The sequence below is a fragment of the Ictalurus punctatus genome, chromosome 1 (genome assembly GCF_001660625.3).
Source record: "Ictalurus punctatus breed USDA103 chromosome 1, Coco_2.0, whole genome shotgun sequence".
Taxonomy (NCBI): Eukaryota; Metazoa; Chordata; class Actinopteri; order Siluriformes; family Ictaluridae; genus Ictalurus; species Ictalurus punctatus.
Genome location: NC_030416.2, coordinates 14,727,838 through 14,750,687, shown reverse-complemented (window position 1 = coordinate 14,750,687; position 22,850 = coordinate 14,727,838). Strand labels below are relative to the sequence as shown.

At 38.8% G+C, this 22,850-nt stretch overlaps 1 protein-coding gene and 1 long non-coding RNA gene across 3 annotated transcripts in view; one reads left to right on the top strand and one right to left on the bottom strand.

Annotated features, from left to right (window-relative positions):
* Positions 1–2,388, bottom strand: part of LOC108267528 (uncharacterized) — an 8,158-nt gene extending 5,770 nt beyond the window's left edge. Inside the window, exon 1 of the long non-coding RNA XR_001813138.3 lies at positions 1,093–2,388. This is a non-coding gene — a long non-coding RNA (uncharacterized LOC108267528). The remainder of the gene's footprint in view (positions 1–1,092) is intronic.
* Positions 470–22,850, top strand: pals2a (protein associated with LIN7 2, MAGUK p55 family member a). Of its 2 annotated transcripts, XM_017471654.2 has the most exons (13): positions 470–607; positions 6,637–6,747; positions 12,208–12,326; positions 12,957–13,109; positions 13,539–13,688; positions 15,036–15,263; positions 17,604–17,735; positions 17,898–17,994; positions 18,159–18,230; positions 18,381–18,542; positions 18,710–18,912; positions 21,555–21,683; positions 21,818–22,850. In XM_017471654.2, exons 2-13 carry the CDS (start codon positions 6,717–6,719, stop codon positions 21,992–21,994), a joined length of 1,653 nt encoding a protein of 550 aa, XP_017327143.1. In that variant the 5' UTR covers positions 470–607; positions 6,637–6,716; the 3' UTR covers positions 21,995–22,850. The 2 variants fall into 2 exon arrangements, with proteins under 2 accessions (XP_017327143.1, XP_017327134.2); XM_017471645.3 differs by lacking the exon at positions 6,637–6,747 and having other exon boundaries at positions 499–607.

Sequence of the window (22,850 nt, the reverse complement as noted above, 5' to 3'; positions counted from 1 at the left end):
AATACTTCCATCCACCTTCTATACTGCTTATCCTTCAGGGTCCCGGGGAACCTGGAGCCTATCCCAGGGAGCATGGGACACATGGCTGGGTACACCCAGGACAGGGTGCCAATCCATCGCAGGGCACAGTCACATACACATTCACACAGTACTGATACCCCCAAACCACAGGGAGAACATGCGATCTCCGCACACACAGGGCAGTGGCTGGAATCAAACCCACAACCTGTGGGGAAATACTTGTTATTTGGCAAATGGTGTTTAAGACGAACACGTACACGTTAAATGCTTTCCTTTAAAACCTAAGCTACACACTACTAACACTCACATTTAGATTACATGGAGGACAGAAGGCTCTATTAAAGCCTCCAGCCTCGTGAATCCGTGTCATCTGCATCGTAAAGGGGCGTGTCAGATGTACATGGAGCAGAGACGTCACTGGATGGAGGCGGTGCTAATGACTTTGATTGACCGCAGAGGATGAGCGCTTTCCCCGGGCTGCTGTGGGACGTTGTGTGTGTGTGTGTGAGAGAGAGAGTGAGAGAGGGGTGGGGGGGGGTTTGTGCCCATCTTACCGGGACGGGACGGGACCATACGGGAATACTGGGTAAGTCATTTGTTTTTTAGTAGTAGTCTTCTGATCCGCTCATGTTCGTATTATTAGCATGGAGAGTGACAGTGTCGCGGGCCTGCACGTGGCTGCCTGCTCGGTTCAGACAGGGATTAGCCGCTGGCTACTTCCCATCATACAGATATAACCAGCTAAATCCAGTTAGCTAGCTCGCTAATAATAACCAGCTGATACTGGTTGGCTAAACAAGGGTTGTTAGCTGGCTAGCTGTTACAAACAGACACTTTAACCAGTGACCAGTAGAAACCGGCGGAGCTCAGACGGCGTCTCGATATCCAGCTCCTGGTTTAGTGATTGAAGTGCCTGAAGTAAACTTTTTTCCGTTCAATCCCGATATTACTAGTATCATGTCACGAAGCTAATTGGCTCAGCCGTATGCTTCTCAACTGGTGCTCTCGCTAAGCGTGCTAGCTAAGCTAAGCTACACGGTTGGCTCAGTGCTGAATGGAGAGCGTGTGTACTTGCGGTTTAATGTCGCACAGGGACTTCCAGCGAGACTCATTCAGGTTTATCCACTCCTTACTCACAGCGGCTCACCCTCCTCTGTAGAAGTTACACCGTATCCGCTAAGCACAGGAGGTGAAAGAATTAGCGTGGAGATTGAAGTAGTGAAGAGCTTACAGTTCGCTACAGGTTTGAGACTCGTGCTTTAGCTCTAGTTTAACTGTAGGACATGGATATAACTAGAAAAACAAAACAACAACAAAAAAAAACAGGTTGCGCCATGTTACTCCAGTTTGTCGACAGTTTCATGGCTGGTGTGCTCACATGTCTCCTCTTCCTTGTTCCTCTGCGTCCTGTCGTCCCTTTGACTCTGTGCATGGCCTCTAGGAAGGTTTTACAGGAGCGTTCATGCTCCTCTAAACTCATCAGTCTGCTGGAGACACATAAATATAAACAGGTTATGATGGGGGATACACTGTATCTATAATAAGGACATATATTTCTGAATATATGTCTGTCTAGCTAGACTTTGTAAACATATGACACTGTTTATGGGGGAGTTTAGTTTCACACCTGTGTATAAGCAGACTATTATCACTTGCACTCTTTAACCTTGACTTTGTAATAGGTTTATTTAAAGGAGATCTATTATACACCTTTTTACAAGATGTAATATAAGTCTCAGGTGTCCCAAGCTTGTGCTTGGGATACTACAGCTACAACAAGTCAGGAGCACCAATATGACTGATACTGTAAATACTGGCGTTCAGCCCTGTATGTATGGATTATACAGACTGTAAGCGTTTTTGGGTTATAAATAAAAATGATGACATAGCTCTGGTCTGTGAATTAAGGATGAGTGATATCCTATCGTTTGCAATATAGTGGTAGAAATTTTCCCCACAATAAGAATATCTTCCCACGATAATAATAATAAAGCCTAGTTGATGACATATTTCGGTGTGCGATAGTGTGCAACCCATTCACAGCTCACATGCAGAGCGAAAACAAGTAGGGGGAAGGTGGAGTTCATTGCTAAACAAGGAGCTACCTCTAAAATCTGGAACTGGTTTGGTTACAGAAAATCAATTTTACTTTTGGATCAATGTTTGTGTTTCTGAGGCTCTCAAGATCACAGCTATCACTCGTAGCTAAAAACAGTGGTGCATGGTACTATATTTATATCGTCACTGATATCGTTATCGCAATAAATACAAGAAAATATTGTGATATAGTTTTAAGTCCATATCGCCCATCCCTACTGTGAATACAATCAGATACAATGGTAACTTTAGGAATCTGCTAACAAGCTCATTCTTAAAGGCGATTTGCAAACATTCACAAAATATAAAGTGCGATACTTCTGGATATGAAGCTGGTGCTTCTGGGATATGAAGCTGGATCACAAACAGCTGGTATTGATCCATGCTTGAGAATCAACTTTTCAGCAGATCCTGCTTAGTATTGACCCTCGTACACAAAGCAGTCAGGTGTAAAATGATTTGCAGAAACATATACAAATTTAGCTGTTTTCTGGGGCACATTTCGTTCAAAAATAAAACTTCTCCGCTGTGTCTTCAGTGGCTCTGATGCCGGGAGTACATGAATGCTCTTATGTTCATTGTTACAGCTAACAACAGAACACTTACAAAGCTTACGAAGCTGAAACATTCTTCTCATCACTGTAGCTGCTCCAGCACGGAGAACATGGTGGACTGTGTGCAGCTCACTCAGGGGAGGAGCTATACTCATAGGGCAGAGTCTGTCACCAGTCGTGGGCGGGGCCTGTTCCAACATGATGTCACATTGCATAGCAAACACTAACGACTCATTCTGAGTCACTGTTTATGATGTATGGGGAATATATATATATATAAAAAAGGAGTGGGTGGATTTTTACCATTATAGGGTTGTGTGGTTGTGTGCACACACTGCCGACACACATTTATGGTCAAACATTATGTAAAAGCTAATTTTGCATAATAGGTCCCCTTTAATTCAGCTAATTTGTCCAGATCCGGCTGTGTACATGAGCACCGCAGCCATAAATAACCAGAGTAGACTGATTAAAAAGCAATAATAAAACAGTGGAGGCCTACTTTTATGTGTTATGTAAAGTCATATGCTCGATGCATGCGTGTAGGTGTGTCTGTCGAAATGGATCTTTGCCATGTCTTGCTTATACGTGTCTGATGCGATTCATGAAATGGGATGCAATTTTCTCTGAGGCAGAGACACAGATGTCAATGCCTTTCATGACTAATATGCTTCAAATGATGCTCCTTGGTGGAGTAACAAAACATTATTATACACTGAGCTGCCAGTGTATTAGGAACACACACACTGTACCTGTAATTTTTAGCAGTTTTATCAGGTACATATGCAGTATAGTTGAACTCTGGAAGCCTGCTACTGGCACAATGATGCAAGTGAGAATGTGTGAAACATTGATTTGTGCAAGGGCTGTTGTGGTCTACTTACCGACCTTACCAAATTAAGCTCCCAGTGCTTTCCCCTGAGCAAGACTCTTAACCCAAAACTGCTCAGTTGTATAAATGAGATGAAGTCACTCTGGATAATGGGCATCTGACAAATGCTATAAATGTAAGCTTGGACATCCCTGCTCTAGCACTTGTAAAAACCAGTATTCTCACCTAGGGGCGTAAACCTCAGGCTTCTAATACAATTTAGTTTCAAAAGGCAGCGATTCAATGTGTAACCATTCCACTGAATCTGGAGTGTGTCATCTGTTAGTTCGTGAATAATGACGACTTAAAGAAGGACTAGTCAGTGTTGCCAGGCTATTAAATTATATACACATCAGTTTTTTGCAAATATGAATTATTTTATACACACCAGTTGTTTGTCTTTTTTCTGATAATAATAGATTTATAACCAATTATGATAGATAATAACAGATTTATGATCGTTCATATAGTTATGCTCAGTTCATTTCAGTTGTGACATTTTAAATAGATGCATCGATTTAAATTGTTGGATCGTTACGCCCCTATTCTCAGCATGGCATTGATGTGGACATGGTTGTGGTATGGTAGTCTGTGTGGCAGTGGCATGGACAACGTCACCTCTGGGTTTAGAGACAGTCTGTCAACCAAATATATCCAGCCACCAGAAGTGCTGTGGTCAGAAAGTAACACTGATCAAATGCTGGTGGACATTGGTCTAAGCCTGGACTAACAAGGTACCTGGACCAAGTGGTCAGCAAGAGCACACGGTGTTAAAAACAAAACAAAACCCAGCAACATTGCTGCATTATTACACTCACACCAGCCCAACATACACTATGAAAATGTATCCCAATCAAATAATAATAGTGTCCCTTTCCATTGATGGACAGGGTCGAGTGGGCTGACAGGTTAGTCATAAGTGTATGATGCTCAGTGTTTTCATTTGATAAAGGTTTACTAGAGCTGTCTTGTGTTTTTCTTCGGAATTAGTCAGCTGTTCACTTCTGGGCATGTCTGAAAAATGTAGTGGATATTTATGCACTACAATAGGATTGTGCCCAAATGATGTACTCTAGCAGGTACAGAATACCCATAATGTCCATTTGATATTTATAGAGAACCCAAGGTAGGGTGCCATTTCTTCTGCCACATCCAGTTCCACTACTAAAGGTAGTAATGAACTAATACGATGAATCAGGTTTGTTTGAATAGGGACATTGGTAAATAGTGCTGGACTCTGGCCCTTTAGAACCACAGCTACTTTGAATAATCTTTCCCCAGAACATTTAATAAACCTGAAATAGTAGAAATGTAAAGGATGTTTCTATAGTTTTATTCCTTGTTCCACATACACCATTACTAAGCGAAAGTATTTGCTCCAAATCTGTGTGCAAGCAGAGATTGGCTTGGATTCTTTTCTTATTTGAATAGGGTGAGGCCTTGATTTGTTTGCTAAAATGACTGTTTGCACGCTTGTCAATAATAAAGAGTTAACCAGCGAGCTTTAGAATAGGCCAGAAGATTAGACATGCTGGGTTTGATGAAAAAATATTTTATACAGTCGAAATGTGCAATTAATATTATTAGTTCATCAAAGTGAGTCTCTGTACTGTTTGTTATGTGAAGTTTGCTCCTCTCATGTCCTGATAGTCAGGATGCTAAATCAGGAACACTGGAGTCAGTCATTAGTCAGACATTATCAATATTACATATCACTCAGCCCTTTTAGACTTATGAGGTAAAGGTTTTAGTCTGTAGTGGACTAAAGTGTGGCTATTAGGGTTGTTTTTGGACTGAATTCATGTAGATGGAAATATTTATTACAGATGCACCAATACAAAATTTCTCAGCCGATACGAATAACCATTTATTCAGAGTGATATCGGCCGATACAGATAACCCATAGCCTTATATACCTTCTTTTAAATTAATAATAATTAAGTTCACAATTCTGAAGGGAATGCAAATAAAAACTTTATTCTCTCCATTTCAACAAGTTGTTTCACAGTAACTGGTCTCATAAACAGAAAACACATTACTCTAATTAACATTAACACATGAACTACATTCTGAAGATTAAAGTAAGATTTCTTGACTTATTCAATGTTATTAATTCTAAAAAAACCTCCTGTTAGTCTTCACATTCACTCACCACAAACAAAAGCATTTCTACTTCATCACTGACATCAAACTGGTAATATATAATTGAAACTTTTTTATATATTAACGTTAACTAGATATGAAATATACTACTCTACATATATATTTTTATGTGCAATATATACTTTTGTCAACTCATCTTCATTTAAATCTTTCAACGGTGTACTGGCGCTTTAATTCAACGCGAGCAGCTTGACGGGGGGGGGGGGGGGGGGGGGGGGGGTGGAATAAAAATTTGACTCGACGGCGAAACTCCCACTTCAATGCTGCTCACTTCCGGTGTAAAATTTTAGCAGTACAGAGCTTATAAACTGCAGTTTTGTTGTCATTCCACACAAGAGACATCTTCTGTACACACAAGAGACATCTTCTGTACACACATCATGAAATCGATGTGTTTTCCCACCCACTTTTGATTGACAGGATATAATTGGCCCTGATCATCGGATGTTTTTAAACTAACGGCTGATGGCCCATACCGTGAAAAATATTTATCGTCCGATACATCGGTGCATCTCTAATATTTATTCATTCATCTTCAGCAACTGCTTTATCCTGGTCATGAAGCAATTTAGCTTAGCCAGTCCACCTACAAGCATTGTTTTGGGAGCTGAAATAGATTTGGGAAATGGAATAATATCAGTGGCCCTGAGCTATATGTCATTTCACAGGACTCCTAGTCTAGTGTATGTTTACTGTAAGTTACTCTCTGTTATTTAAATGATTGTATACTGCATGAATAAATTCTATGTTGTTGACTCTAACACCAAGACAAATTGTAATAAAAATGTAATATTGTGTTTTATTATGAAGACAAGCTTAGGCCTGTAGTAAACAGCACAACATGCTTTACATTACTGTAACAATAACATTCACATTCATTCACTTGTGTAAATGTACCTTTTCTCATGTAGAGGTTTTGTCTCCCTCCAGTCCTCTAGGTGTGCTGATCTCATTCTGAAGACTCCCACAAGTTTTCTTTAAGCTGTGACTTGACCTAAGGTCTAGGAATAATGACTGTTGCTAATGCCAAGTCTGGTACAGGTAAGCCCCTGAGGAAGAGATCTTCTGCTTCATGACTTATTGTGTAAGGCAGATCAGAATTCCTGTCTTCTTACAGATATGTACACAGTGACATGGTGCTGCAAAAAGGATTTTAAATGATAAATAGCTTTGTTGAAGGTTTTTATTTAAAAAAATACATATATATATAGCATTTGGCAGACATCCTTATCCAGAGCAACTTATAAATTGTCTCATTTATACAACTGAACAGTTAAGGTTTAAGGACCTTGCTCAAGGGCCCAGCAGTGACTGTGGGATTGGCAGTGCTGGTATTTGAACTCCTGACCTTCCAATCAAAAGAGCAGCATCTTAACCACTCCACTCCAACTTCCCAATTGTGATATTTTAAAATGCATTTATCTGCCTTAAAGAAATGTACATACTTTCAACAACTTTTAACTGCAGGGACTGTTCTACTTGAAAATTAAATGAAAGATCTGAAGTTGCAGGTGACTAGTTTAAATATCCTAAAGAGCGCTGAATCTGTTGCATTAATTTACACTGTCAATGCAGCTTCTGTTTTTTCTAGACTTTTATCTACGACCTATTTTACATATTTTTTCAGCTTCATGTTTCCATGGGGATGTATAGGCTGGAATTGAAAGGCTTAAATCAAATGATGGAGATCTTTAGAAAATAAGAAAAGAAGTAAGAAGGAAACTAAAGGTAGACAAGAACAAAATATATTTCTAAGGCAACACAAACAAAGTTTGTAGAGAATAAAACCCCCAAGATGCATACAACAGCCAAAGAGGGTATGAACGAATCCTGGGTCTAACAGCAGATGTGCGTGTGGTGGAAAACCAGTCATATTTCATTATGTACTTTAAGATGTACATGTTTATAATGTAAATGTTTTTATTTAGGCTACTTTATAACCTTACCTTGTGTGTGATGCTCCTCTAACGTCACATTGTCAAAACATAGAAGGATGCTTAACTGCTTAACAGGTAACAATGGACAAAATAAAGAAAATATAAACTCAAAGCAATAAACTCACTGAATCATACCCAGCTGAGAATTCCCAGATATGTCAAATGTAACCAGAAAGCATGGCCAATTGTGCTGTCTTAGAGGTCCATCCATGGCATCACCAGGATTCAGATCTCCAGATGATAGGGTGAACACTTTTTCTGTTGTGCCAACCAGGAGCACCCACAGTTCACTCTTTTCTGGAGTCTGTTTTTTTCTCCAACTTTGTAGCTTGAATGCACAGAGGTCAAAAAATGATATAATTCAGGGGTCTGACTTTCCACTTCTGATATAAGTCAAATGGAGGGTGAACGCTAACGTGCTTCCTCTGAAGCCAACCAACCCCATCTTTTCGAACTGCTGCTCATGCTGCATCACAGGTCAGCTCTTTTCCACATACATGAGCTCACAGACTCCCTGTATTGGCTAGTGTCTCTGTGTCCGACAGCGACGAGAGAAACCCCCCCCCCCCCCCCATCCCCCCAATAAGGAAATTAGGTTATAAATGTAGAGGTAGGTGGGACATCTTTCTTTTGGAGTTGGAATGAAATCTTTAAATGTGATTTTTCTCCTTCACTTTTGGGGGTAAGCAGATTTTAAAATGTGGTAACTTTACTTCTGGTTGAGATATATAAAAGGGAAACATATCAGTTCAGGAAAACATGTAGTATTCAAAACCTTATTTAATAGAAAATGTCCAAATTTGACCATCTGAAGGGTTTTTCCAGGCCGCCACTCATATGTAGTCTCATTAGACTTGTTTTCTGATCCACCTGATCCTGGGCTGTTTGTATAAAGTCCAGTCTCCTCAGATTTTATTAGTTTTTTCATACCAGTGACCTCAGGAATGTATTTCACCGTTTGCCTGTCATTTTTCCTAGTGTGGTATTATGGAACATACACAAAAAGCAAGATACAAAAAAATATTATTTACACTGATGTAACATGTTATAAGGCAGTGTGTTTCCTGACATGTCATCATTTAATCTTTCATTTACTTTCCTTAATCAATGGCCCAGTTATCTGGTGATAAGAAGAAACCAGATGGTGGCCTTTTCAACATCTGCCCTGGATTTAATTAGAAAATCAAATGCATCTCTTCACTTCTTTAGACAGATTATATCACTACAGCTTGTGTTGTGAGTAACCCATGTATGCTCATGTCTTACTGGGTGGAAATGTTTACAGTGGCTTCAATAAAAAGGCTTCAAATTTAAACTTTTCTTTATACCCAAACTGGTAAACTTCACACTTGCCTGATTTATCCCAGCTCTTCCATGTGATTGTAGTAGAAACAGCAACACTATGGGTCATTTCTAAATTTAGTAGCAGAGTGGGTCAAATGATTCTTTTTTTATTTTGTATAAAATTATTCTCATTGTTCAAGAGAGACTGCTGGAGAAAAAGTGTTGATAGTAGTAAATCTGGAACTGGAAGAGCGTGTTTTGTTGTTGTACAGTTTGTGACCTTGCTATGCGAGTGGTTTTTGTGTAGGTGTTCTCACCATGGAAATGCTTAGCACTATGCTAATGAAGTCACTTCGTGATGAATCGGCCCATTTAGAGCCACTCGAGCTGTTTGTCGTGGCTTGAGTGCTTTTGATGCATTATTTATTGATCCATTTGCTCTGCCATTTCTGTATTGATAGGTGGTGGTGCTATGTGAAATGTAGGTGACTCTTTAATGTGGAGTTTAACTGCTGCACCTTGTTCTTTACTGAATTAAGGTTTTTATAAAAAGCTGTGCAGGTCATTTAAACATCTGAGACTATGACCACTGTTATCTGTTCTGTGTGCGTAAGCGCTCTTCTCAGTTTTGACGATGATGAAATGGTGCAGGACATTTTGACAGCCGGTATCTGATTCTAAACTTATATAATATTGTTTTTTCTTACCGTAGAGATGTATGTTATTGGCAGACAAACTCAATTTTGGTTGAAAACCAGATTTTCCATAATCTTTTGGCTGTTTTCCAGAATTCAGTCATAGTGACATCAGAAGGATTTTCGTACACACATAGAACAATTTATATTTAAATCAACTCATAGAATTAAATAAGTATTTATTGTTTCACTTCTTCTCATGACTGTCTTCCTGGAGAATGATTTTAATCATTCCAAAGCACCCTTAACAATCCCAAATACAAAACCCTCCTTCTGAACAATGCAGTCTCAAAGATTTCTACCTCTGTTACTCACATTGTTGGACGTGGTTACAGGTTTTCACATCCCTCTGTAAAATCTGCTTCTTAAGTGATTTGATATATATACACATCCTGATTTTTATTTTATACATAACAGCACAATGAAATTCTTTTTCCGCATTTCCCAGCTTGTTAGGAAGTTGGAGTCAAGGTGCAGGATTGCGCCCCTCTGTGCCCCTTAGAGCTAGAGCAGAGAGGGTGAAGGGCCTTGCTCAAGGGCCCAACAGTGGCAGCTTGGCTGTGACCGGCACCTTAACCATTAAACCACCACTGATTTCTTCTGTTTCTGTGTATATCGCATACTGAATAGTTTTAGATCTTCAAACAAAATACAACATAAAACAAAGGCAACCTGAGTAAACACACAATACAGTTCTTATATATATTTTTTTAATTGAAGCAAAAAAGAAGTTATCCAACACCTATCACACATGTCAAAAACTACTGGGTAAGACCTTTTAACCAACTTCATGCTGGTGAAAAACTTCTGTTTAAGTGTTGATTTGATTGAACAGGGTTTGCAGTAATCAGACCTGGTTGTGTCTAGTCCAGCTGAACCCCATTATGAATGCAGGGAATTAGTAACTATGGGGGCAAATACATTTTCTTACTTTTTTGCTTCAATACATAACATTTATCATTTAAAAACTGTATTTTGTGTTTACTCAGGATGCCTTTGTTTTATCCTAGATTTATGTTTAATTTCTGAAACAATTTAGTATGAGGTATACACAAAAACAGAAGAAATCAGGATATCAAATACTTTTTCACAGAAGTGTAGCTAACAAATGAAGTAGGGTTTGAAATCTAATGCAGTAATAAACCTATATGAGAAGCTTTAGCTGAAATACAGGACAAATCTGATGAAAACTAAAACACAAATACTAAACTTTTTGTGCTATTGCAGTAATTTATTTGGCTGATATTCCTGATTAAACCTGAACATTAAACCTGAATGTGAAAATTCTCAGTGGTAATGTTAAAAAGCATTAATAATTACTAATAAACAATTTTTTTTGTAGAATGTGCTCCTTCAGTGCCAGAGAAGCAAGTCAATAAACAATTTATGTGTTTGGCCACTAATTATGCTTAATTATCTTTGGCTCTTACTATAAAATGTTAATGAATGTAAAGTAATGCACAAATAGTGCAAATTGGACAAGGAACTGAGAAGGGGCTATGACTTTCCCACAACTAGTTCAAGGTTGCAAGAATGGATGCTGGTTTAAAATCTCCCCCATTTCACTTTTAGTCAGATCCTAAATGAACCTTTGATAGATTACAGCTTCTAACCTAAGGCCCCATTTTTTTGTGGCCCAAGGTGATTTAAAAAAAAAAACACAACGGCACAATCACTGGGAATTCTGCTTGAGCTGGTGACACTGAGCAAGTTTCAGGAGTTGATTGCAGACGAGTGTATTTTTAGCTACCTTTTTGAATTCTGAAACAATTTGTAGTGTTACATTGTACTTTGATATGTGGCTGTATTTTATACGGTTTTAGATAACTAAAAAAGACACGATTGAACAAAACAGCATGTACAGCGTATGAATGAATTTTTCAGTCTGTTCTAAAGACTGATATGTAGTTTGGAAAGGCTTGATGGAATTGAGATTTTGCTCTTCTTTCTTTAGACATTCAGGTTTTAAAGTGCAGTAGAGATGACGATGAAAGGAATATTAATTTTATTAGAATTGTTAGCGAAAGTAGATGGCTGAATACATGGCATCGGTCTGCTAATAGATTTTTTTAAATCCTTTTTGATTTTGCTTTTACCATTCTAAACCAATATAATCACAGGGTCACATGCAGAAGAGGATGAGTTCCCTTTTGAGTTCTTTTTTAGGTAGACCATTCACCACAGAGTGGGTTGTGGAATTAATTCTAGAAATAATGTATGTCTTTTTTTTTTTTTCCAGACACTGTTACAGTATTGATATTTATGCTGTTGACACTGATGGCATAAGGCACAAGGCAATGTTAATCCACATAGTGACTATATGTAGCACTGAAATTACACTGTAACATCATACTATCCAGCCCTAATTCACTAACCCACCTGTTTTCCATCTTCAGTCAGACTAAAAACTGCATTAATATATGATTGTGCTTGTTGTTATAAGGGGGTTTTGAGTCATTTCACGGCATCTCATAATGTTACTTGGGTTCCCAATAAACAATAAATGAATGTTCTGTCTGAAACTGGAATCTGCTTTTATATGAGTGCATTTTTGTCTTAAGTAAATTGTTATATCTCTCCTGTAGCTATGCAGAAAGTGTTGGATAACCTCAAGGAGCTGCCTCCCTCCACCGGCGCCAAAGACATTGACCTCATCTTCCTCCGTGGCATCATGGAGAGTCCCATAGTCCGCTCTCTGGCCAAGGTACCCAAAACCTTGTCTGTTTATTTTCTTTATTGATCAGCAATTCACTCGTGCGCATCTGTTTTTAAAATTATATATGAGTATGAAGTTATTATAATTTTAGCAAACATTGGTGTGCTTCTGCATGTCAGTGTGTGTGTTTTTGTGTATGTCTGTGTATATCCAATTTCTTGATATGGTATGTGTTTTTGTCTACACCCAACACAATCCCTGGAAGAAGCGTAATGTTTGCAGTCAGCTACAGTCCCACTAGGAATTTATGTATTGCATTCCCCCTCAGGGGTCATGGCCAGGGGCAGAAACAAGAAAGTGATAAGCTAATCAATCAACTTTGGACAGAGCCAAGAACAGAAGTATTATGGAGGACAAAGTAAAAAAAAACAAAACAAAAAAAGTTGGCTCCACTGTTTGGGGTCTTTAAATAAAGCCTTCTGAATGAGACGGAAACAATGTGCAAAGCAGAAATACTGCTAAAAATGTGAAATACAAAATAGCTTTTATTTAATAGTTTATTTTATATAACATTTCTTTGTCACTGCATAATTCCAAGTGTGTTATATCATATGTAATCATGTAAGCCCCTATCCTAAAGTTCTTTCTGTAGTGACTGTGGTCTATCACTTTCCCCAGGCTCATGAGAGACTGGAGGATGTGAAGCTCGAGGCAGTGCGGAACAACAACGTGGAGCTGGTGAGCGAGATACTGTCTGACATCAGTGGCCTGGCCGAGCATAACGACAGCGCAGCAGAGCTCTCCAAGATTCTCAAGGAACCGCACTTCCAGGTGACAATGACACTGATTCTGGTAATCTTCACTAATTCATGAGGACTGGCAATAAGTGGTGTTCAGTGTGCAACTAACACTGTGGTACAAGTAAATTCTGTAATCATCCTGGGAAGTTTTTATTTGTTAATCACATTTTTTAAATGATTTCCCTGCTCAAAGACTTTTGATTTAATTCAGTAGATAAATACCAGGTTTAATACATGTATTGGAGCAGTAAATAAAAACTGTTCGGTGGCTCTGTGTCAGTGTTCCACAATTACGGTCCTGGAGGGCCAGTCAGTGGCTTTGCCCTCATCTACAAGTTCATTACCTCCATAGGGCTTTATAAGCGGTAGTGCCTATGGCTGCTCCTATGGGATGAAAAGTCCCCATAAGACCGTATGTACTGAATTTAGCTCATTTACTGATATGTTTTCATGTTTCCAGTCCTTAATGGAAACTCACGATCAGGTGGCTGCTAAATCCTTTGAAACACCTCCATCTGCAGCAAACAACACTACCAAGAGCAGCACCTCTCTTATGCCAGTGGACACTGTGCGTATGATCAGCATCCAGAAGAAGGCAGGAGAGCCGCTGGTGAGGGAGCTAATGTACTTTTCAGCCCGTCAGAATTGGAATGAATGTTTCTGAACCACATCTTGTGTTGTCTAGACACCAGATAGTAATTTGCTTTATTATCCAAAAGATCTTTGTCATAAAGCAAACTTTTTTTGAGGCAGCATATTCTAATACTTAAACTGGAATAAAAAACAACTATTTAAAAATAATAGTAATGTTTTCCCAATTAGCCTAATGCACCTAGACCAGAAAAGATATAGTACAATAATATACTATACACTTACTGGCCACTTTATTAAGAACAGTCAGCCTGTCATGCTTCAGTTAATATTCAAACCAAACAGCAGAATGTCATGGTTGTTGGTGCCCTATGGGGGCTGGTTTGACTATTTCAGAAAGTAATCTCCTGGGATTTTCATGCACAACAGTCACAATCAGAATTTGACATCAGCATTAATCCAAACTGCCTTGTGTCAACATTCCAGGCTGGTGGAGGTGGCATAATGGTGTGGGGAATGTTTTCCTGGCACACATTGGGCCACCAGTACAAACAATGTTTGAATGCCACAGCCTATTTGAGTATTGTTGCTGACCATGTGAATCCCTTCATGGCCACAATTTACACATCTTCTAATGGCTACTTCCAGCATGATAATGCACCATGTCACAAAGCAAATGTCGTCTCAAACTGCTTTCATGAAGATGACAATGAGTTCACTGTTCTTCAGTGACCTCTCCAGTCACCAGCTCTGAATACAATAGAGGACCTCTTGGATGTGGTAGAATGGGAGCTTGTCAGCAGACAAATCTGCAGTAATTATCTGCAGTGATGCAATCATGTGAACATGCAATGTTCACAAAGGAATGATCTTAACACATTGTGGAATCCTACCATGTAAAATGATTGCTAATAAAGTGGCCAGTGAATGTATATAAGTAGTAAAGAATTTGTGTTGATATTTGATTGTTTAATAATGTTTATTCTTGGTATGTATTGAAATGTGTGAGGCACAGTTATCCACAGACAGATATCCTAGTGATCGTTGCTGGGTTTGAATATCTTGGTTTAGGTTTTATCTTGGTTTAGGTTTCTATCTTGGTTTAGGTTCTGAGACTCAAAATGGTGTCTAAGAGCATAATTGCTTATGGCTTACCCTTGTGCCTTTTGGAACTTATGGAACTTATGGAGTGGACTTAAGAGGTCAACTGAACTTTAGCAACTAGTAAAAAGAAAGGCTGTCTGGGAATAGTGGAATTTATGAGATGTGGGTGCTGAAAGCTGTGATCACCGAATGAATGTGGTGAATGCTTGTTTCTGTGCATGCACACAAAGTCTATAAGATTCAAAGCGTGTGGTCTTTTTAGGGCGTGACATTCCGAGTGGAGAATGGCGAGCTTGTGATCGCACGCATTCTCCATGGCAGCATGATTGACAGGCAGGGCATGCTGCACACGGGCGACGTCATCCGGGAGCTGAATGGCCAGGAGGTGGGCAGCGATCCTACGGCATTGCAGGAGATGTTGAAGGACATCAATGGAAGCGTCACCCTCAAAATCTTGCCCAGCTACAGAGACACACCCACAGCTGCACAGGTTGGTGAACGGAAAACAGCAAACTGGCACACTGCAGATTTTATCAAACTGTGTCCTCACCTGAGCTTCATGAACCTGTCAGACTGTAGATAAACATGCAGTTGGAGTAGCTAGAATTAGAAAGGCCTAGAATTAAAATGTGACCACTCTAGAGCCATATTAGCTTTTGTGCCAGTTATTATATTTCACAGGGTATTAGTATAAAGGAAATAGTTTTCTATCTACTGTACATGGCTATATACTTCAATTTTTTTAGGGTCAGTCCAGACGTGCACTGATCATGGCTGTGGTCTCTTTACTCATCTGTTAACTGGTGTAGTAGAGAAGTAGAGGTCTGATTCTCCAGTCACACACAAGGAGGAGAGACTTGCCCTCAGGCTGACTCGGAAGAATGCCACTCAGCTGAAACTGAGCTTGCCCATTCCTATTAATAACACACTGTGCTATCTAGGACAGATGGGAGGAGAGACTTGGAGAGAGGAACATGGACACACACACACACACATACTCTTTAAGGAGGTCTGGGATGTGATGGAAATAGGTTAACTCAATCTTTATGGCTTTCTTGGAGTGAAATCAGAGCGAAATGTTCTTTACATTCAGTGATACAGGTCTGTTCGCAACCTCATGTGATGCAGACGTATAATATAATAAAAGCAGTTTCTCACACACAAGTACCCTTTGCTCTATTTCACTGTGCTTAGAGAACAGGCAGAGTTTGTATGTTGACAGTACACACAACAGGAACTAAGGTTAAAAGCCATCTAAATATTTTTTGTAAAAACATGCTATGCTTTCTTGTTGACAATATCCTACTTGTCCTTAAGCATAGAGCTACATGAAAGACAAACTAAGAGTCTAGTTTGAGATTTATAACTCATTAATACAGCATGTTAAGCTATTCATTTGTAAAATTAATAATATCTCATGCAAATATTGCAGATCATCTCGTTTGAAGAGGACTGACGGTCGGTTTATTACGTTAACTGATGAAGTTAATAAAATGCTTGATGAAAAAAACAAAAGAAATATGCATACATTTTCCCTTATTCTAAATGTAGTCATTTCAGACATGTTTGTTGTCTGGCATTTGCTTCTTTGGTTTTGCACTAAGGCTGACTCCTATACTTGCTTCAGATGACATTGTTGTGCTACAAAATTTGTTATGTGACATTTTTTAATTAAACAATTTTTGGGGAAAAAGCAGGGCTATACTATGTTTATAAATGTGAGTTAAAAATGGAACTAAAAGATTGTCCATATCATTTTGTATTGATCAAAATTGGTTTTCAACTGTGAAAGGTAGGACTCAGCTCCAGAGTAATACTAACTCTGTGCAAAGGAAGAATTATTTAGCCTCATACAGCCAATTCAAAACTAAAGAAATACTGTAGATGTCAGATGGCAAACAAAAAAATGTTTTCCCACCAATCCATTTGTAAAAAAAAAGAAAAAAAAGAATGTTTGTTTCTCCTGACACATGCAAATAGACTGAGTGCACAGAATTACACACGCATACGCACCATCTGCAGCATGAATAAAGGCAGCATGTCAGCCAGTTGCACGTTCAAGCTGAAGATTGTCCTGTCCTCCTTTACACTCAATTCTGTGGTCACTTATAAGTTCAATGAAGCTGTCTTTGAATATCAAACCTACTGCATACACTTGTGTTTTTCCCCCATAGTTGCCTCTAAAATTATAGTGCTTTAGAGTGATATATATAAATCACCGGTCAAAAGTTTAGACCCCCTAGACCCCTCCCCCCACACACACATTGCATACATTTTAGAATAATAATAAAAAAGTCATCAAAACTCTGGAGTAACACAACTGGAACTATGGGAATATAAAAAAATCAAAAATAAATCAGAATAATTTAACATTTTAGCGTCTTCATTTTTTGCCTAGAATTTCCAGAAATGTATTTTTGGCAATTTCTCAATCATTTTCTTGAGGAATCTCCCTGAGATGCTTTTTAAACAATATTAAAGGAATTCCCACCGATACTGGAAACTTATCGGCTGCTTTTTGGAATATTTTGCTCCAAGTCATCCAGTAAAAAAAAATATTGTTAGTTTTCTAATGAAAGAAATGAATATGTTGGCACAATTCTATTTTTGTCTACAACACCGATTTCAAACATTTAATCATATACCTTCAGATCAAAAGGTTTTTAAGATCATGAGAAACATTTCAGTTACGTGTCCCCAAACTTTTGACCGGGTGTGTGTGTGTGTGTGTGTGTGTGTGTGTGTGTGTGTGTGTGTGAGAGAGAGAGAGAGAGAGAGTGATCATGCTTCCAATTAACATTCACTTAAAAATAATACTTTCTGTTTTTAGGTGTATTTGAGACCTCATTTCAAGTACAACCCTGAAACAGACAACCTCATTCCCTGTAAAGAAGCAGGTCTGGCTTTTTCCAAAGGAGAGATCTTGCACATTGTGAACAGGGAGGACCCCAACTGGTGGCAGGTTGGTAGCACATCTGAATGTTTCTGGTCTGTTGTGCCAGTTCAGCATGTAAAATTGTATACAGTTTAATACCATTCATGTAGAGTTACATGAAACTAAATTAAAAGTAACCCATTGAGTTGTGTAAGCACTCACTGACATGATAACCTGTGTGTCCCTCAGGCCCGTAGTGTAGTTGGAGGCCGCACCGGTCTCATCCCAAGCCAGTATTTGGAAGAGAAGAGGAAAGCATTTGTACGGAGAGACATGGAAGGCTCAGGTATGTTAGGAATGTTTTTTTTTTGTTTAAACCCTTATAAACAAAATGATAGATATCTATAATGACATTTCTTTGAATGTTATTAGATCAGAGAGGAGTGTGAATTTGGTATCAGTCATACCACTCTCTCACTGCAATGTGATTTCCCTTTTCTTAAATTCCAGGAATTCTCTGTGGAACGATAACTGGAAAAAGGAAGAAAAAGAAAATGATGTACTTAACAGCAAAAAATGCAGGTTGGCACAACAGGAAGATGTTTTATTGTATCTTCTGTAAAGAGTGGGTTTTTGTTTTTTTTTTGGAATATGAGGTGTCTGACACATGGGCACATCTAATATTTTCTTTCTCTTTTCCTGTCATCTACACCCACTTCCTGTCTGTATTAGAATTTGATCGTCATGAGCTGCAAATCTATGAGGAGGTAGCTAGGATGCCTCCATTCCAGAGGAAGACACTTATCCTGATTGGTGCTCAGGGTGTTGGCCGCAGAAGCCTGAAGAACAGGCTGATCATGTTAAACCCACTGCTCTTTGGCACCACTGTACCTTGTAGGTTTAATAACTACTCCTGGAGTGCATGTCTTTCCTAACAGTCTGTTCTCATCAGTCAGTTTAATATTTTCAATAGTATCGTATAACCTGATTATTTATGTTAGCAGTCCTATTAAGATATTATGGTGAAATATTGATCTCGTGGTTTCTCTCTCTCCCATCAGTCACATGTCGGCGGCCACGTGACGAAGAGAAGGATGGTCAGTCATACTGCTTTGTGTCCAGAGCAGAGATGGAGATGGACATTAAAGCCGGCCGCTACCTCGAGCATGGGGAGTATGATGGGAATCTGTATGGCACCAAAATCGACTCTATTCACGAGGTGGTAAATGCCGGTCGCACCTGCATACTGGACGTCAACCCACAGGTGAGCAGAACATTAACTCAATGCGGTGCCAGCAGGTGTCTGGACTTAAATACCGAAGTAAATAAAAATGTTTACTGAATTTTATCATTAAAAACAGTGGAGCAATATTTATAAGGGCTGTCAGAACAAAGTTTACTGCAGGAAAGCAGTATGGAAAAACATATCCTAGGTATATCGCAGTCATATCCTTTTTGTGCCCAGTGGAAATGATGCCTGTGCCAAATATTTTTATATTATTCAAGTTTAGCTAAAATTTACAGGAAAATGATTACTCTTGGGTGTCCTTATGAAAACCAAAATTACACTCTTGAATTTTCACCATATTTATGCATTAAAGCTAAAAATCATAGACGTGACTGTAGGAAGACAGAGAAACCACAGGATCAATATTTGACCCCAGTACCATGGCAGATTTGCTGACAACATTAATATCAGGTTATGCATGCATTGTTTTTACTCACGTAAAATAATTCAACGGGTGTTTTCTGATCTTTTGTCTTTTTCCTCCAATCAGTGACACTCGATTGATTGGGTTGATGTAGAAAGGGTGCTCTGAATGAGTGCATGTCATCTGTAGCATACTTAAAAAAATTTTTTTTTTTTCTTTTACATATTTTCAGTGTACGTAGTAATTTCTAATTAAATATAAAAACAAACAAAGCATAAGGGATTACATGTAAGTAATGTAATTCGTCCAATTTCCAACAGCCACTTAATTATCCACAGAAACAAGCCACAGAATTATCAGTCACAATGGTCATGGCATTGCTAAAACTAGGCTGAGATCATAGGCATTATGTTACAAATCTAAACTTATAATATTGGCACCCTTGGTAAATATGAGCAAAGAAGGCTGTGAAAAATTGTGTTTATTGTTTAACCTTTTGATCTTTTGTTTAAAAGATTCACAAAAATACTCTGCTCTCATGGATATCAAACAACTGCAAACTCAACACAAGTTTATTAAAAATATCTTTGTTAAATATAGGTATGCAACAATTATTGGCACCCCATGACTTCATATGAGAAAAATATATTTGAAGAATATTCCCATTGATATTTAAACATTTTTTAGTACACCTGGGTGACTAGGAACAGTCATGTTCAGTCATGTTCAACCATGACTTCCTGTTTCACAGGGGTATAAATATGAGGTAACACATAGGCCAAATTCCCTTAGTCATTCATAACAATGGGTAAGACCAAGGAATGTAGCTGTGATATGCAGCAAAAGGTTGTTGAGCTTCACAAAATGGGAAGTGGCGATAACAAAATAGCTCAAGTATTGGAAATGCCTATTTCCACCATCAGGGCAATAATTAAGAAATTCCAGTCAACTGGAAATGTTATGAATAAACCTGGAATTGGACGCGTGTCTATATTGTCTCAACGCACTGTGAAGAGGATGCTTCGCGTGGCCAGAAAATCTCCAAGGATCACAGCTGGAGAATTGCAGACGTTAGATGCGTCTTGGGGTCAGAAAGTCTCCAGAAATACAATCTGTACTCACCTACATCACCACAAGTTGTTTGGAATGGTTTCAAGAAAAAAGCCTCTACTCTCATCCAAAAACTCAAGCGTCTTCAGTTTGCCAGACACTACTGAACTTCAAATGGGATCGGGTTCTATGGTCAGATAAAACCAAAATAGGGCTTTTTGTTAATAAACACCAGAGCTGGTTTTGGTGCACACAGAGAGGTAGCCATATGGAAAAGTACCTCATGCCCACTGTTAAATATGGTGATGGCTCTTTAATGTTTTGGGTTGTTTTTCTGTCACAGGACCTGGACATTTTGTTAGGATATATGGCATCATGGACTCTATCAAATATCAACAGATATTAAATGAAAACTTGACTGCCTCTGCCAGAAAGCTTAAAATGGGCCGTGGTTGGATCTTCCAGCAGGACATTGGTCCAAAACATACATCAAAATCAACACAAAAATGGTTTACTGACCACAAAATCAAGGTCCTGCCATGGCCATCCCAGTCCCCTGACTTGGACCCCATAGAAAACCTGTGGGGTGAACTGAAGAGGAGAGTCCACCAGCATGGACCTTGAAATGTGAAGGATCTGGAGTGATTCTGTATGGAGGAATGGTCTCAGATCATTTGCCATGAATTCTCCAACCTCATCAGGCATTATAGAAGACTCAGAGTTGTTATCTTGGCAAAGGGAGGTAGCACAATTTTTTAGCACAAAGTAACCCTCCCAACCCTGTATATACTAAATATAATGTTATTTGTTTAGTGACAGTTTCCTTTGGTGGTTTATGAAATAAGATCAGAGTGTTGCTATTCAAGACTTATAAGCACATTAATATTTAAATGGATCTCATTACTAGCTCTTTAAAGTGATTAAAATTTAAATTCAGTTTAGAAAGTTTTGGACAGTACTAATACTTAGATAACCTGAGTTACTAGTAAAAGCCCTTCCTGCTTCTGTTGATGAGTTATAGCTGATCAGTATGTTATGATATCAACATTGTAAATAATATTTCAGCCTCTGCAGATAAATAAAGATAAAATAAAGATGCAATGTTGTGTATAGTGCAGGGTCAGGTTTATTGTGTAGATAAATCAGGTTTTATACCAGACAGTATGACTCCAGTAAATCACTGAATAATGACCGTCATTGCCAGGCGCTGAAGGTGTTAAGAACAGCGGAGTTTATGCCGTTTGTGGTTTTCATCGCTGCTCCCGAGCTGGACACACTACGAGCCATGCACAAAGCTGTGGTGGACGCAGGAATCACCACCAAACTACTGACGGTCAGTCTCATATTTAACTCACCTGTATTCTCCTGTCAGCCAAGACATTAAAGACTGTGTACACTTAAATGTGTGTACACTTAGTTTTTTGCGTGCTTTGAAGACGCACACTGACGTTTGCGTCTCTCTCGCAGGAAACGGACTTAAAGAAAACAGTGGACGAGAGTGCCAGGATCAAACGGGCGTACAACCATTACTTTGACTTGACAATAGTGAACGATAATCTGGATAAGGCTTTTGAGAAACTTCAGGCGGCTGTGGAGCAGCTGTGCGCAGAGCCTCAATGGGTACCGGTTAACTGGGTTTACTGAACCATCCATCCTCATCATCTTTAGCATCACCACAACCATCCTCATCACCTTCATCACTGGTGTCATGGACCACGGCAGGACTTTCAGCGGTCGGTGCGTTTCCGCCTGACCCTGAGGTCCAACCCTGCTATGCAAAGCTACACCATCCATGAGAAAAGAAAGGGAAGTGTACTTATTTATTGACTTTTTTTTTTCTTTAAAAAAAAAAATCTACCAGCAGAGCACATCTCGAGGCATAACTGTTCCTTGTGTTACTATACAAATGACGTACTTACAGGGTGTCTGAAGTAGTTTTGTCATCTACAGTGAGAAGTTGAAGCAGATGTCATTGCTGTGAGCTGTGATACATTTTTGTACCGGAGTGTTTCAGTGGCCAATTCATCTTATTGATCTCTTTAATGCTAGTTTTCTACATATTAGTAAACGTACTCAGCAGTGTTCATCGTACTGCTACACAGAAACTCATTACAATATTGAAATATTGTTGTACTTTTATTGATAGAGAGGAGGAAGAAAAGCGAAGTGGGATAATATTTTACATACTAAGTTGTTGTTTTTTTATTTTATTTTTTTTTATCTAAGATGTAACACCACTTCAAGTTTTACATTGTACTGCAAATGTAGCAGTAGAAAATCAGCTCAACACTGTGGAGTATCTATTCATATGCTGTTCATATTGGATCATTGTCTAAAATATCTTTGCAAAAAAAAATCCCCACAGTATTCATCTCAGTACCTTTGTGGTGTCATGCAAAATAATGAGTAGTGACAAATATTCTTAGTAAATATGGATTTTGGGACACAAGGTTTATCAACTAAATTTTTTTTTTTCTATAAACACTATGACTTGCCCGTG

What these genes read in the sequence shown, in the direction of transcription:
- pals2a (XM_017471654.2), top strand. Translation starts at nt 6,717, where the DNA reads ATGACTGTTGCTAATGCCAAGTCTGGTACAG. An exon ending in ACACACCCACAGCTGCACAG is followed by an intron (nt 15,264 to 17,603) that starts GTTGGTGAACGG and finishes TTCTGTTTTTAG; the next exon opens with GTGTATTTGAGACCTCATTT. An exon ending in GAGAGACATGGAAGGCTCAG is followed by an intron (nt 17,995 to 18,158) that starts GTATGTTAGGAA and finishes CTTAAATTCCAG; the next exon opens with GAATTCTCTGTGGAACGATA.